General features: G+C 33.7%; 2 protein-coding genes across 3 annotated transcripts in view; one reads left to right on the top strand and one right to left on the bottom strand.

Annotated features, from left to right (window-relative positions):
- LOC115445581 (homeotic protein antennapedia) overlaps window positions 1-16,674 on the top strand; it is a 198,856-nt gene that overhangs the window by 85,829 nt on the left and 96,353 nt on the right. The window lies entirely within an intron of this gene.
- On the bottom strand, window positions 19-759 carry LOC119190012 (cathepsin B-like). The gene has a single exon (XM_037440983.1). It carries the CDS (start codon window positions 755-757, stop codon window positions 116-118), a length of 642 nt encoding a protein of 213 aa, XP_037296880.1. The 5' UTR covers window positions 758-759; the 3' UTR covers window positions 19-115.

The following is a 16,674-nucleotide window of genomic DNA, read 5'->3' as shown; positions in this document are numbered from 1 at the left end:
TGAGCTCCAGCCATACCACCATACATGTGTTCATAAACACCAGATTTATAATTCCGAAAATCATCAAAAACAGTAAATACGGCTTCTATTGGCCCATTTTGGAATAATTCTGCGATTATTTGGCCATCATCACTAGCCACAGAGTAAACTGAGGCACCATAATGTTTGTTACTTTCATAAGAACTTCCGTCAACACAAGTTCTTGTACATGTTTGATTGTACTTGAGTTTATCAATGTCGTACGGCTTACATTCTTGAGTAACCAGCCCTTGGGTGGTCCAAAATTAAAGGCCTCTTGTGGATAGTAACCTTTACAAACATCTTTGGTTAAGCATTCAAAATCCTGTTCCGATAAGCGAACATCAACGCCTAAGCCAATGCATGTTCTGTCTGATGCAACAGTAGCTGTTCCGAAGGTCCAGCAGGATCCACAAGCACCTTGATTGTATACTTCGCTTATGCTTCCACAACTAGGCCATTGCTGTCTCGCATCAAAGCTTTCTGGTGCAGCTGCGATAACTGCGGGGCTGTGATATATTCTTGGAAGATTGTTGAAGGTCTCTTCGTCCATATAAACGCAAGAGGTACTTGACTCGTGTAATTCTGGGGCAGATCCAATTTTGAAGTTGTAATTTTGACTATTAAAGTATTCTATAAATTCTTCCCTAGACATTGTCATATATTTGTCGTGGAGGTCGGCGTCGAAATCGCCGAGTACAAAACTCACAAGTGCTAGCAATAACGTTACTTGGAACATTGTGGCGGTTATTGTTAATTTCCCCTACATCAGTCCTCCTTTTATTCGATATTTTGAAATTCAAACCATTTTAGGATTTTGTGGTATTTCACATTTACTTGTGATATAAGTTACCTTATAATATATCAACACCTATAGCTGTGTTGATTTCACTATAAAAATTACACATAAGTTGTGTTAACGACTCTGTCCGCGCATTATTGGAGGTTCAGTATTACATACATCATCCTCAGAATATTTAATAATTTTTTATAGCATATTTATACTATGTTTTATGGAAGTGGAAATCCGTTTAGTAGTTTTATTCCGCAGTTGAACAAATTAATAGATTAAAGACATAATGAAATAATAAAATATTCTAATTCGATAATTGTTTTAAACACATCCTTAGACTTAAGGTTTTACTTGTAATATATATTTAGATTTGTATGTTATTACTATTATTTGAAAATATTAAAAATATTGTTTATTAATATAGGTTTTCAAAAAAAACGACATGCAAAAAACTAAAAATATAGTTTTTGATAGCTTAGAAACAATACACTAATTAACTCATAATACAAAATAATTGTCATTTTTAAAATTTTCACAATTTATGCGTTAGATAAGTCGACGAAGTTTTGAAATACTCGACCGTGCATATCGCTATAAAATTTTCCACAATATAATAATAAAAATACCAGAGATGTTAACAAAAATAAAAATAACGAAGTACTAGCAAATTTCACATTCCTTAACATACAACAAAATTTTTACCAACGTCACATATTTAACACTTACTTTGCGTAAATAGGGGACCGGCCTATGCTTGACTTTGTACATTATTCTATATGTAATGGTTAATAATACGAAAAAGAAGCACTCTTGCGAAAATTGCGTAAATATTGGTTAAAAATGAGCGAGTAATTCATATTTAAAATATTGTAATGTGCAGAAGTGGGCGCGATGTGGGGATATCGCTTCATCTCTTTCTTTTGTACGCGTCGTAATTCCCGATGACGTCACATGTGGGTATTTCGTCTCTTTTCTGTTTCTTGTTAATTACCCCACTCTACCGAAATTCGAAGACTTATAACTTGTTGATTTTTTACTGGATTTCAATAATTCCTTCTGTGTTATAATTTATATAATGTAAATATTTGATAATAGTAAAGAACAAAAATGAGTCCGGTACCTTATTGTATAAGTTTGCTGTGTTCGATGACATACGTGAAATAATGATTTTAAATAGCAATGGTCCGTCAACTGCTATAGTCGTTAAGGCTGTTCAATTTTGTAATTGGCCATCAACTTATCAGATTGTTATCTTCTCAATTACTGTCGTGTGCCACGATGATGCTTTTAATGACAAATTATGCTTGACATTTATTTAAGGCACTTAAAGATATATATTGTAAAGTAGAAGCTGTTAGCGTAAGTTTTTTAGATTATACTCTTAACCTTTTATTCCTTAAACTCCAGGGGTTATTTATGATCTAGTTGAAAGTGGAACTCTACCTGGAGTAAATATTAATGCAACTACTTAAAGGGTATCTCATAAAGGTCATATTCTAAGAATTTTAATGAAATATCAGAAGTTTTAAAATAGCCAATTCACATTATGCTTTGTCTATGCGATAGGCAAAATAACAATGTGCTGCATAATGTATTTGTATGACCGATTCTCGTCACAAGAAATAAAATACACAACATTAAACTATCATCTTATAATTCCATTAGATACCGAAAAATTGTGGCAATATTGATCAACTTACTAGATGGCAAACGTAGTGCTCACGGAGAGCGTAATCATATTTAAATTTGTTTAAATATTAGCATCAAAGTAATTTTTCTGGAATTTTTACCAAGCTTGTCTTCAAGTAAAAATTAATTATTAAAAATTATTTTAAATTGGGTATTATATCTTAGGAATCTTAGGTTACAGTAGTCGTAGGAATCACGTTTAAAATAGCTTCTACACATTACGCCAGTACTTAACGCCTGATAACATTTGCACGAGAATGCTGCGCTTTGAACGTTTGCAAGCTCATTAGGCAGGCATCGAAATTAGAATGAAAAATCGACCTAAAATACATAATATAAATGCTCAAACTAATTGATACAACAATATAAAAACATATACATTAAGCTTAAGATTTAATCTTGCAAATCTTATATTTTATGTTTAAAATAAAAATCAATATGTTTTAAAATTTGCGTTGAACATACTGGATTGTACCAGTATTTTATTATGATATGTTGCTAATATATTTTTATTGCTCGAATTTTTAAATAACTAACATGTGATATTTAAATTTAAGATTTTTATGATTCTGATTCATATCTTAGCCGTTATCTTAAGATCTATTTTTAAACACGCACGCAGAGAAAGGTGTGTGAAATAATTACACAGTATACTGAATTGAATTATTCCATATAAAAGTATGCAATGGTACAATTGCGCTTCTATTATAGAGCCAGCTTTCTAAATGGCTGAAAGGTGAAAGTTCTATGCTAAGCGGGGTTTGCAATGGCATCACGCGAGACACCAACAGCTGTTACGTAAAACATCGTATAACGGCCCTGGAGCTATAAATTGACGCAATATAAGGTCAGGGTCCCCGTACAAACGTACGGCGTTCGATGTGGATGCAATGCACCGCAAAGTGGTCATTCGTTTCAAATAAATTACCATGTAATGGTGCGTTAATTTGCATACTATATTCAACGATATCGCCGTCTTTATATTCAAAAAGAAACGTTATTTTTGTTGGATAAAGCACATTTTTACTTGCATCCTTATTTCATTCAAAAGCTCTGGCGGTGGCGCTGCTGCGACGGATAAAGCTGGAACTAAAATTGTTCATGAAAGTTCATGCGCCATCCCAGAGATGGCGTTGCTAGCGGAGGGTGAAAAAGGTTCGTATCTGTGTTCGCTTAGGGGTAGCTTGGTGTTGGAAAGTCGCCACTTGTTAGCGGAAAGGTTGTGCATCCCTGTTGAATTAATGCGAGGGTTGTAGCATAGATGGCGCTCTGAAACTGAAAGTGTTATTTGGTAGAGTCGAGCGACTACTTCAAAATATTATATCAAATATTTCATATAGTTGCAATTATTACAAAGACTAAGCTTTTAGTTTAATACTAATAATCTAAATAAAATTTATAAATCTTAAAACTTAACATAATAGGAATGATATAATTGAAAAGATAAACCAAATAATATACCTACATATAATCCCAATGTTAAAATTATTCAAGAATATGTCATAAACAATTGTCATTTGTCAAAATAAGTTGAATAACATGTATTTCATTGGCATCAAAACTGCAAAATTCCAACACAAATACAAAATAACCCCCAACAAATAGTTTGCGAATGCTTACATTATTGTAATTCGTACAATAAAAGTGAAATCTTCAAACTTTATGCAAATTAAAATTCGCACAAACATTCCATCGTTGTTTGCCACCGTTTCATATTGTTCCTTTGAAATCCATTGCATAAGCGTTTGTAGTTGACAATGCGTGTCGTAAATTTTACATTATCCTACGGGACTTAAGCCAATTCATACCTTTGTTACCTTTTGTTCATTGTTTTTGATTTACCTGTGAACAAGCAAGGAGCTTTTATGATGAGCCGACGACATTTAGTTCTAAAGATGGAGATGGGTGTACATTTTATTAGTGTACAAGATTATATTAGGAGTTGTTTATAGCTTCAAAATTTTATTAAAGTTATAATTACTCAAAAGCTTTACGAAAATTATTTATCTAATATAAAGTTTTTGGCCTTAAAGTCATGAATTTATCTATAATATTCTGTAATCATTTATGAAAAGACCAACACTCACATATTAATATTTTATTGATGTTTGTGGCAGATTTGTATTATTTTCGCATGTGGCTCCGTCCACGTGGAAAATTTTACTGAACGTACACAATTTTTTTTTAAATTTTGTGTTACTAAGTTAGTTTCATTCAAATCCAAAAAGGTTTTCTTTTCACATCATAAAAATTCAAATTTTTAATATTAATAATATAAAATTTAATCATACATTAACATTTACCAATACGTATTATATGTATAATGCATTTCTACTAGATTCCAAACAGTAAAGTTGCGTGCGGAATACGCGGCCATCTGTAAAGATAATGGAATGGCTGTTGCGCTTCTGAGCTTTATCGAGGCTCGGTAGACCGGTGCCTACGTCAGCAGCGCCTTGCCATCGACTGGCTAGATAGCACTCATCTGTGCACGATGCACTTTCATAATTAGATGATTTCTCATGTTTAGACATTGGAACAAAATATTTTTTTGGGATTTTTATTTTACAATTATCTCCAGACGTTTTGAAAACTGCAACCTTCGTAGTCACGGAGGGAGCCCCGAAAATTATAATATAAAACCGCGATAAAATTCGAAAAATAGTGTCATCTCAATGTTTATAATTTGATTTCATACTTGATGTTAATTTGCTTGAAGACTAGCCGTGTCTAGGAACTTATTAATAAAAATATATTATTTGATACTGAAATTATTTGCACGGATGATAATGAGAAACGGGAATGATATAAGACCTGGCAAAAGATCCTTTTTGCCAAGATAAGTTACTGTTTATGATACAAGTTAATACTTTTACATAATATAACGCATAATAAATAATATAATTTTTACATAATTATACCTCCTATGTATTTCCCTGCGTTTAATATTTTCTTCTTAATTCTTCTTGGCATATTCGTTGCTTTCCATTACAATTTCACAGCTAAGCAACAGCTCAAATTTAAACTGAAAAAACTACAACCAAAATCTTAATAAACAATTGCATTATCAACATGCACCAAGATATTTAGATGTCTCGTACGAACCAAACACACATGATTTATCCCGAAATACGGGCTTCTATGACGTTTCCACACCATAAATTCTATCCCTCAAGGCGCGCCGACATATCGGATGCTTTATGAAGAGAGAGTCGGGACAGTTGGATGCGCCCTGCTTTTGAATACTGGCAACATGAAACTATGTTGTTAAAGGACGTTGGGATCTTTGCTCGGATCAACTAAGTGCGGTTTGATGCGAAAACTTGTTATCTTGGTGGCAATATGAACAGTTTCTGTAACTTGAGTTAAAGTATTAAGAAGTTCAACTTAAGTACGTATGCCGACAATTATATTAATCGTAAGGATAATGTAAACATTAAATTAGTGACTTGAAAACAGTGTTAACAATACATACTTCCTCTATGGTAGTGTTAAGATAATTAAACCTAATTAACTAAACCTAAAAGGAACTAATCAATAACTATCAGACTCTTAACAATAAGTTACTTGAGCCGTAGATGTAAAATAAAAAAGTGTAAGTTTCGAACAATATAAATATTAATAAAAAGTCATTTGAATTTTACGCGCCCTAAAGCCTCAACTACTACTCCAAGAGAATTCGTTGCAGCGGCAACATCACACTTTCAGTCAGAAATACACCCACGCACAGGCCAATCGCATTAAACTACAAAATGATAAAAAAATCTGAAAACTAAAACCAGGATTTTTCGTGAAAATATTAGTTATTAATGCATGATTTTTGGCATTGATTGAATGTTAGCAAAGGTGAAGACGAGTACGTGGTTTCATTTAGTAACGCAATGTCAAAATGACGCTATATAGGCGGTCGCATTTAATATTTTTTACGTATAAAGTATATTAATTTTAATATAGCTAGTGTAAACGCGGTACCCAGGCGGGCAGGCCGGGTATAAATCTGACGCATCCGGCCGGCCACCGCGCCGGTAGTGGCGACGATTATTCACCCAATATCGAGTTTTGGCTTCACTTGCTAGCTTCTAATCTTCGCTTTCGTCGAAACTGGATTTATGTTCATGATGGAATAGTTCATTTTAAATATCGTATGGGGAATTTGGATTATGATGTTTTAAATGGAGTAGTCTTTTCATTTGTTCATTATAATACATTGAGCAAAAGTAAATAGAATGTTGTGATACAAGCTCCTGAACTGGGAATATCTGTATGTCAGGAGAAAGTTCCTTATATATAGATATACTAAACAACAATAACCGGTGAGTAGTTAGTTATATTTAACAGTATTTGAAATCTAGTTAGGTCACTGTGTGTCATTCTTATTGTAATATATATCTTGACGTCTAATTGTGTTTCAATACCTTCATGTTAATTAAAATGTTATACTCTACTATTTTTTATTTACCGCAATACGATAAAACTTAGCAGAAATCGGAAAAGGTCTAATGCATAAATAGAACATTAAACAATGCTTTACAAGTTAACATTACAAGTTTTATAGTTCCGAAGTTCTCACAAGGATCTTAAACACCGTAAGTAAAACAAACTTTGGACATTACTCAAAAATTCCTACCAAATTATGATAAAGCCTAAAAGCTTCTTGGCGCTACGACAAATCTGGGGATAGCTATCTTAAATCAATGTCGCTGCTCATTAGATTTTGTCCGCAGACCATGTTGTAAGTGAATATTGCGACCTTCAGCCATAGGTCTAGACATGGCCTTATTCGTAGTTTGTACTTAATAAATATTAGACTATACGGAAAACTCTATATAAGTATATAATGTCAACCGCATTGAGTACAGCTAAATGAAAAGAGTAGTGATTTTAAAATATCTAATTTATTTATTTAATCGTTATCATATAAATGATTAAAATAATATCTATTCATTTCCTTTTGAACATATAACTTAAAAAGAATATAGTACTACAGCAAACAACTGTAAAATGAGAAAGATTAAACTAAGGAAAGGTGCAAAGGGTTCAATCGCTCCCGGCTATTTCTTACAGATAACATTTGCAACGGTTAATTTTTATGATTTTAATCGTGTTCTCACAAAATACTTTCATTTAATCTTCATCTTCCTAATTTAAATTTAAAAACATTAGCAATAATTATAATTTATTAAGTAGGTATTATTAATATAAATACTATGTGTATATTTTGTACCACAACTGCCTTCCCCAACTTCTAATTATTATGGGAATTTAAACCATACTACCATATTATTGACTAGCTTCCGCTCGCAGCTTCGCCCGCGTGGATTTCGGACTTCAAAAATGGAGGAGGTGCTCAATTTGTCGGGATGTTTTTTTAAGTATGGTGGTATGCAGGTGGTCCGATTGTCCTGTCAGGGTCTGATGAAATCGAAGGAAGCCTATAGCATGATTCAGTATTCACGCGTGATGGCTTATTATTAGCGTATTTCATGTATAACTTTGGTGTTTCTATACCGATTTCTATGAATCTTTTAAGGAATATTTAATAATGTTAACTTTTAAATAGGGATGACTGAGAGTGTTATAAACGTAAGAGTAGTCAAATATAATGAGAAAGCTTCGAACTGCTAAGCTATCGGGAGTTACACGTGTTATTGTGAGTCAACCATAAAAGATAGACATATGCAGTCGTGGGATATTTTTTACATAATTTTAAGGAGAACATTTCCGTCATACATGATTTTTTGTATAGCTTTAACCATTAAGGTTGCACACGCGACGGAAGCTTAAAAATGGAATAACTTCTCCCGTTTTCCCAACATTTCCCTTCACTGCTCTGCTCCTATTAATTGTAGCGTGATGAAAAGTATACTATAACCAGCACAGGAGTATGACAAATAATTGTACCAAGTTTCGTTAAAATCCGTCGAGTAGTTTTTGTTTCTATAACGGTTATACAGACAGACAGACAGACAGACAGACAGACAGACAGACAGACAAAAATTTTACTAATTGCATTTTTGGCTTCAGTATCGATCCCTAATCACCCCCTGATAGTTATTTTGGAAATATATTTCATGTACAGAATTGACCTCTCTACAGATTTATTATAAGTATAGAAGATATGTGGTGAGTTGGCAGAGCTTATTTGTGCTCTTTATCAACACAGGTTCTCACGTGCTCGTAATCCAGTACTCAGGACATGCTATTTTACATCTCTCATCCTTAAATAAATATAGAAAAAATCCAATTCTCCACTTCGTTCCTTCCGCCTTAAAACCTAAGTCCAACTCTCCACTTCATTTCTTCCACCTCTATACCTGATGGACTTTCTACACTGCCAGCTGCCCCATCAACTCACACCTCGTCCAGCCCAAACCCGCTAATACCGCTATCATATAAATCACTTCGCCATTTTTGTTCTCAACGCACCGATAACTCTTTTGTCATTGGGTGATGTAGTAGGTAGGGTTCGATGGAGTTATTTATATTGTCGTATTTTCCTTGGTGGAAGAAAATTTCCTTTCTGTTTTCTTCATGGGTCAGTGATCAGATACGTTGCGCTACAGTCTGTGAAAGAAAAGGCTGTAAGTAACTTTTGGATGCTTATAAAAGCATTTTTTTAACTCCTAAAATAAACTTTTTTGCAAAGTACTGTTTATTTAATAAATTAAAATACAAAATAATTTACAGGTTTTGTGATTTTAAATGCATCTATGAATTTATAGTATTAGAGATTATACCATAATAATAACATGCTTTATGAATTTAAATCATCTAATGTGTAGCTGTTGTCACGTTTTAAAAATTGAATTACTTTCATCGATTCCATTACAGTGTATAGCAGATCGTTGTAATTGTCGTAATCTTTGATGTTTTAAATTCGATTCTCAGTATATACAAAGCACCGTAAATTGCTTCCCATTCAAAAATAAGCTAACTAATAACCTGCTAAAATTAGTCTACTGACCCTATATAATGCCCATAACTTAAGAAGACGCTTATTATTACTTATCTTAATTTAATAATGTAAGAGGCATCGTAAAGGGCCTTTAAAACTATCACAAAATCACTTCATTAAACGGCGAACACGTGGTCAAAAATGTAAGAACGGAGAAAAATACTATAATTTTGCCTAAAATGTTGCTCCTTACAGCCTTATTATTTTACTCCGATGGCACCCTACTGTTCCGTTTCGCGACCGTGCCTGCGCTCCCTGCACGGGAAATAATTGTTTATTTTCGACAGGCACACTTACGTCCACTGTGCTATAACGATCATGTACAGTGGGCACCCTTTGTATTCATTAGATTCATGGTTTTCCAAAACAGACCACTTCAGTGTTTGTTAGAATCATTTCGATTGTTAAGTGGGGCTTACAAACGTGTTGAATATAGTTTACATAACAACTTAAAAAATATATTTTGTTTTTGCAATAAAAAGCAAATGCATCACAAAAACAAACAAGGAAGTAACATTTACTGGTAACTGTACATTAAACACTAACTGCCAACCAAACAAAAATAGAATTCCATTTTCAAATTTTAATTTTTTTTCCAAACATTCGACAAAACCAATTGATATTTACTCATCTAAAGCCGTAACACCGTTCGCGACATAAATAACAGTATAGAGCGGAATGTGTAGCATAGTGAACAACAATGGCAAATGTCGGGGCTCACTCGCGACCATTGTACCGTGGCGCGGGAGGCGTTACGAATCAATGGAGGGAATTATCGGGTATGCGGCCTCCGTGGAGTCTACTCCCTTCACACATTTTTTTGTCTCTTGAGGTAAGAATACTTATTAGTCGTTAGAGGTGTCCGAGCGCGGAAAACTGGAGAAGCATCATTAGAGAAAGACGAAAAAGGCGTCAAAGTGCTTCTTATTATGTAAATATTTTTGCATCCAAGCCGGCATAATATTGATCGATCACATACAACCAAAATCTTTTTTATTTTCACACTTTCTTCTTGGCCGGGTTTAGTATAAATTTTATCAGAGTTTTTTAGTAATTAATTTGGTTTCAGTTATCCTCATAAGTTTTGCAAATCTAAAACCTTGGAGTTTGTTGACTGCGTGGGTGGGACAGGTTAAATGCAATATATAATTATATCATAAACTAGCGAAGAAGTAGGTACCTATCACGAATGTTAAATTAACTATCGAATTTAATTTGTATGGTGCATTCTACTGATGTATGAATGAGTTAAGCCAATCCACACACCGCGTTGGACCGTGGTGTATTACATTAATCCGAATTCCTTTCTTTAAGGGGAAGAAGGAATTCTATTAAAATAAAATAAAAATATGAATGACTCGTAATTATAGTGTGTTTTTAATGCTAGACATCATTTTTAAAATATATAAAAGACTTCGCGATTTTACTCCTTTATTTTTTTTTTAATTAAAAAAATAAGAACATTTTAGTACAACAGAAAAGTAATACGGAAAATTAATTTCACATACTTGCACACAATTCCGTGTGGTCTATCCATTTGCACGAGCGTACGATATTGTGTATGCGTCTAGGATCATATTAGGACTCCAGAGAATTCTAATTCCAACACGCTGCTTAGTATGGAACTGTTGCTAGTCATTTGTATTATAATCTCAGTTATGTTTGGGTGGGCCTGTTGTTGATACGATTTTATCGTGCCCACCTCATTTGGTTTCATGACATAAATATTATAATAAGGATAATCGTCTCCTTGATCTAGTGGCGGTGGGTTATGAACCGTGATGTTTTGGAATAGATTTCCAGGTTAGAAAACTACTGTTATATTAGTTTACTCTTGAATGTTATTTTTAGCCGATTTATTATTATTAAGAATAATATCAGCCATAAATATACTATCTAACTGCTGGGCCCAGGCCTCTGCTTCTACTGAGAGGGATTAGGCTTTTATCCGCCACACTGGCCTAGTGCGGATTGGCAGACTTTACATACCCTCAAAATTCTTATAGAAAATTTATTAAACTTGGACTTTATTTGGAGACCACGTACCGGCGTACAGCGTTGGATGTCCATACGACATACGACTTGATAAGAGTCGCAGGAATACACTGGATGAAGGACGTTTTAGAAAAGTCCGTCTAGAAATATTTAGGAGAAGCCTATGTCCAGCAGTGGACTTCATGAAGCTGATGATGATTATGACTAGACTTATCTATGACCATATGGTGAAGATAAACTGATCAGAAGTAATTATTATTTTGTTAATATGGCTAATAAATTATAAATGATAGATATATATGCTGCACCTTATTGTTTATTGCATTTAATTTTATAATATCTAGTGCTGTTGGTATACCCTATTGCATTAAAAAAATTATAATAGCCCGCGCAAGCAATATCCCGTCTGATGATAAATCTCACAAGTGAAGGATAACAAAGAACGAACTATGATGTTCTTCTAACCAGGATAAAATACTTTCAATTTTGATAATAGGTTTCTTCAACCATAGGTGAGATCTTTCTAAGCTATAAGGACGTTATATTACAATATTTTGTGTACAATACCCCAAAATTTAAAACATCGTGCGTCTCTACAGCTCGCATTGTGCCAGATTAGTTCGTCCCACGCTGCGTATCGGTTGAAGAGGTAAATGAAATGCTATCCGGAGGGGAAAAGTTAAATTACTGAATTTGAGGGTCAAAGAAATAAGTCTTCTGCAGACACATACGACACGCCTATCTAGTATTTATTGATTTAAAATTCTTCAATGAACGGTACTTGATACGTTTTAAAAGCAATCTCAATTCAAAATACTAAAGTGCAAATTTTAATTGAACGTGGTAATGGTGAGAGTTATAAGATAAATATAAAGCTTTTTTAATAAATAAACTTTATTCCGAAAATATATTTTTATGTTTAAATATTTACGTATATACTCGAAATAAATTTTTTAATATATTTTGCTTAGGAATGCCCAAATTGTTTTGATATAGACATACTTTAAATGATTGAATTTTTAAGCGGTTCGCTTTGATTGAGTATGTCCCATTTATTCATTTCCCCTTGTTTTTAAATACACAAGGATCAAAATATCCTATATCGCGACTTTAAATTTAAAACAAAAGAATCCTTAATACGTATAAGTTAGAGCGCGTTTTTGTTTGATAGGTATTTTTTTGGGTTTTTCCGCACGTAATGCTTCAATACAGAAATTTATGGGAAAGCAGCTTAGTCAAAGCCCTTGGGGTTCCCTGCTCTATTTCTAAATTGTGTTGTATTGTTGCTTACGTTGAAGGGAGGAGTCTAAATATTTATACCGTATCATTATAACAAGCGGGGAACTCACTATGTTTAAAGTAATGAAATTAATATATAAGCTATAAATTTTATTTTCACTTGGATTTTCAAATACTTGGCGTATAAATGTTCTCACAAACGTAATTATCGTCATTGCGAAATTTCCTCATAGTACCTTGTACCACAAACCTATAACTTGAAGGCAAAATAGTCACCTTTAAATTTATTTGGTATGTCCGCCATTATGAAATATTTGGCCAGAACTTATCATAAGGGTCAATATTTTAATAACTTTATACTATACGTTTTAGCTATCATAATGGCTTCCAAAAACTTTATTACCTAAATTTGAAATTCGAACATCATAATCTACTTTTTTTAAGGAATCGAATAATAAAAAATATAAAACTTAGATTATTGAATACAATCTTTAGTCAAAACAAATAAGGTTCTATATAGATTGGATCGCTATCCGGCAATCCAAACATCTGCCGTTACAGCTTGGCATCGACTCGCGCGCATTCGAAATTTGAAAAAAGAACTCCGCTCCGACGCCAGGCAACCAGATGCGACATGTCGGATTCCTACAAGCAGATGTTTAATAAATACCCTCATAGATTCAACTGGGCAGTGGCTTTGTTTTTTGTATTTTACATTGGACAATATTGTGCCTTAAACGGTTTGACCCCTTACGATATGCGGGCGAGATAAAATGATAATTGCTTTCGTCGTCTTTCATGAATGCCGATGTTTTTGATATAAAATTGTTAGTAATTAAAACGTTTCTGCATTTGCAAGAAAATTTAAAACAATTGAATGTGTCGTGTTTTTGTTTAACCATCCATGTTTAAATATAACTTGGAAATGTTTTATTTTGCGACCCATAATTTTAAATCAAACAAAGTTGATAGTGGTTTATTTTAAAATATAAGATCACGAATTGGATTTGTATTCTGTAATAAATTGTGTGATAAATCAATAATTTGCTTTCAGCCTGTGTTCTAAAGTCCAATATTGTTTGTAGTTTGCAGTCAAGTCTATGTGACATAGGTATATTGTTTTATTATAAAAATAAGTCAAATAAATCTCTGTCATATAATCTCATCTATGTCCCTTCATGCCGGTTATATCAATTTAATGACGGTAACTCTTGATACGCGTAAAGTAATTAACGAAATAGATATAAACATTGTTTTTGGAATATAAAATGTTAACCGTCACAAAATACTTAATGAACTATTTCTAACGACTCCAGAATGTTATTCCCGTACCGAAGGTGAAATTTCACGGTCAATTTTTATATAATTCGTGGAAGTTGGCACTGGTTTAATCTAAACTGTGGTTTAACTGCCGTTTAACATGCAACGCTCGCGTGGTACATTATAAGATAAAAGTTTCAAAACAATTTTATCCAAGTATTTTGTGAATGGAGGTTGAAACTATTTCTAATGAGGCTAACTTTGTATTGTGTGCATTCTTGGGATTTTTTAATCAATACAATGAAATATTATAAATATTGATAGGTACATGATTTCACGCCTTATTACCTAAGCGGTTATTTGATATAAGACATAAATAAATAAACCTATAGATGCGATGGTAATTGTCCGTCAGTCGACACAATTATGCCGGCCTCTTTGAAACCGGCTAATTGGATATTCACGGTTCGCGGAACGGTACACACATGGACCTCTATAGTGGGTCTATACCTTCTGTAATGTGGTCACTATAAAGAAATAAGCCAAGCAAATTAAAGAAATCACGAATGTTTTACAATGTTTTTTTTTATTCTTGAATTCGTGTCTTTAGTGGCCTAGAAGGAGCACCGGTATATAAACCGCAATATTAATAAAATTAAATATATAACTAACTAGCGTTTGCCCGCGGTTCCGCCTGCGTGAAAGAGTTTCCCGGGTTAAAAATGGCCTATATCACTCAGTAATGTAGCTTCATATTAGTGAAGAAAAATTAGAATCGGTTTAGTAGTTCCTAAGATTAGGGCGTTCAAACAAACTCTTAAGCTTTATATATTAGTATAGATTTAAACGTTTTGCACAAGATTAGCTTTGATCAGAATATTATTAACCTCTGATAGGACCGAACAATTGCTTTATTCTTAAAAAGTTATTACATTTAGTTCTAAGTTCAGTTATACCAATAAGAGTATTGCATATTTGTACATCATATATGTATTTAATATCGTGCGATTGCTTTGATACTTTGTGAACAGTATTTTTCTAAAACCTTGACGTTCGGCCATGGTACAGCTACTCCGTACAATGCCCGCCACGGGCGATTCCGGCCGCGCCCCCACCACGGATACAATATTTATGAGGGGCACCATTTTCACTCTATAATTACGTATCGATTCGTAGCTCCGTGTGACGACGCCCAAATATTATTCAAACTTTTCATTTATTACTTAGGTGGGTAGATAAAAATGTATTTCTTATAAAATTATGATAAACTAGATGTTGCGGTTTCGCGCGAGTAAAGCTTTTCCCGCTGCAAAATTCCCTAAAACACAGTATGACGTCAGCGCCATCTATTTAAAAATATATTATTACTAACGGGAGAAAATTACCGGAATAAAAAGTAGCCTATGTGTTAAACTAAAGCATGGTCTATACGAGTGCCAAATTTCATACAAATCCGTTTACTTCTAACAAACATATAAACATTCAAACAATTTCACAAACGTGCGCATTTATAAGTAATAAGTTGCTATACAAACCAAGCAAAAAAATCCATACAAATAAAAGTGAAAAAAATTCAGAAGCATAAACAAAAACTACATTCATACAGGATCGATACGAAGATAACAGGCTAAAGTGAAAGTGTACGCGTGATTGTGGAGTCCCGTTCGCACGTACCTGTTGCAGTCTTATTTACGACCCAAAACAAACGCTTTATCTCCTCCCGTCCATAATACTACCATAAAATGCTCTTTACACCGATCCACGATACTTCTTGCATAACGCTTTTTGTTTATAAACAAAAGAATTCGAGCTTCTGACCACCTTCCGACGTGCAATTTTGTTTAGTGACCGTTTTTCTACCGTCGGGTGAACGTGTCAAATACAAAAATGTTGGTGATATGTTTAATATAGTGTTAAAAATAAATTAAAGTCAATTGAGGTTGTAGCACGATTTACGCAAGTTTTTATTTATGTGATATCAGTCTATTTATATAATCAGCCCGTATCCACCCAAAGCTGCGTATAGGCCTTATGACGTCACTCTTTTCTGTCTTGTGTGAGTCTCTAATAGTGATATCAGTGAGTGCATATTAATCGTTTACGGAAGGACAATGCAATCAAGGTAACCATAGATTTTATATCAAAATTAGAGCGTCAACAAAAAGTTCGAAGCGATAACGATTCGCGCAGTTTTATAATGATATTAAAGTGAGTGCATATTAATCGTTTACGGAAGAACGATGCAATCAAGGCAACCATAGATTTCATATCAAAAATAGGGCGTCAACAAAAAAAAGTTCGAAGCGATAACGATTCGCGCAATTTTATAATGATATCAGTGAGTGCATATTAATTATTTACGGAAGAACGATGCAATCAAGGTAACCATCGTTTTCATATCAAAAATAGAGCGTCAACAAAAAAGTTTACAAAAAGTGATTCTAATGCGAGGAATGGCGGCGACGGACAGGGAGGGAGCGGCGCGGAGTGGGGACTATACACTAAGAATAACAGCGTGTGTCACCCCATCACCGCATTTGCCGCTCCTACCAACGTGTGAACCATGCGATGTTGGATTTTAGGACAAGTCTGACGTTAGGGACGGACGAAAATAGATACGGTATATAAGTACATTTTATATATCGATGGTTGAAATGGTAATTGACTTAAACGACATATGTTTTTCGAAAATTTTTTAACTTGTATAAAAAATATAAAAAAGTGC

The sequence above is a fragment of the Manduca sexta genome, chromosome 21 (genome assembly GCF_014839805.1).
Source record: "Manduca sexta isolate Smith_Timp_Sample1 chromosome 21, JHU_Msex_v1.0, whole genome shotgun sequence".
NCBI classification, from domain to species: Eukaryota; Metazoa; Arthropoda; class Insecta; order Lepidoptera; family Sphingidae; genus Manduca; species Manduca sexta.
This window is presented reverse-complemented; position numbering and strand designations above follow the sequence as displayed.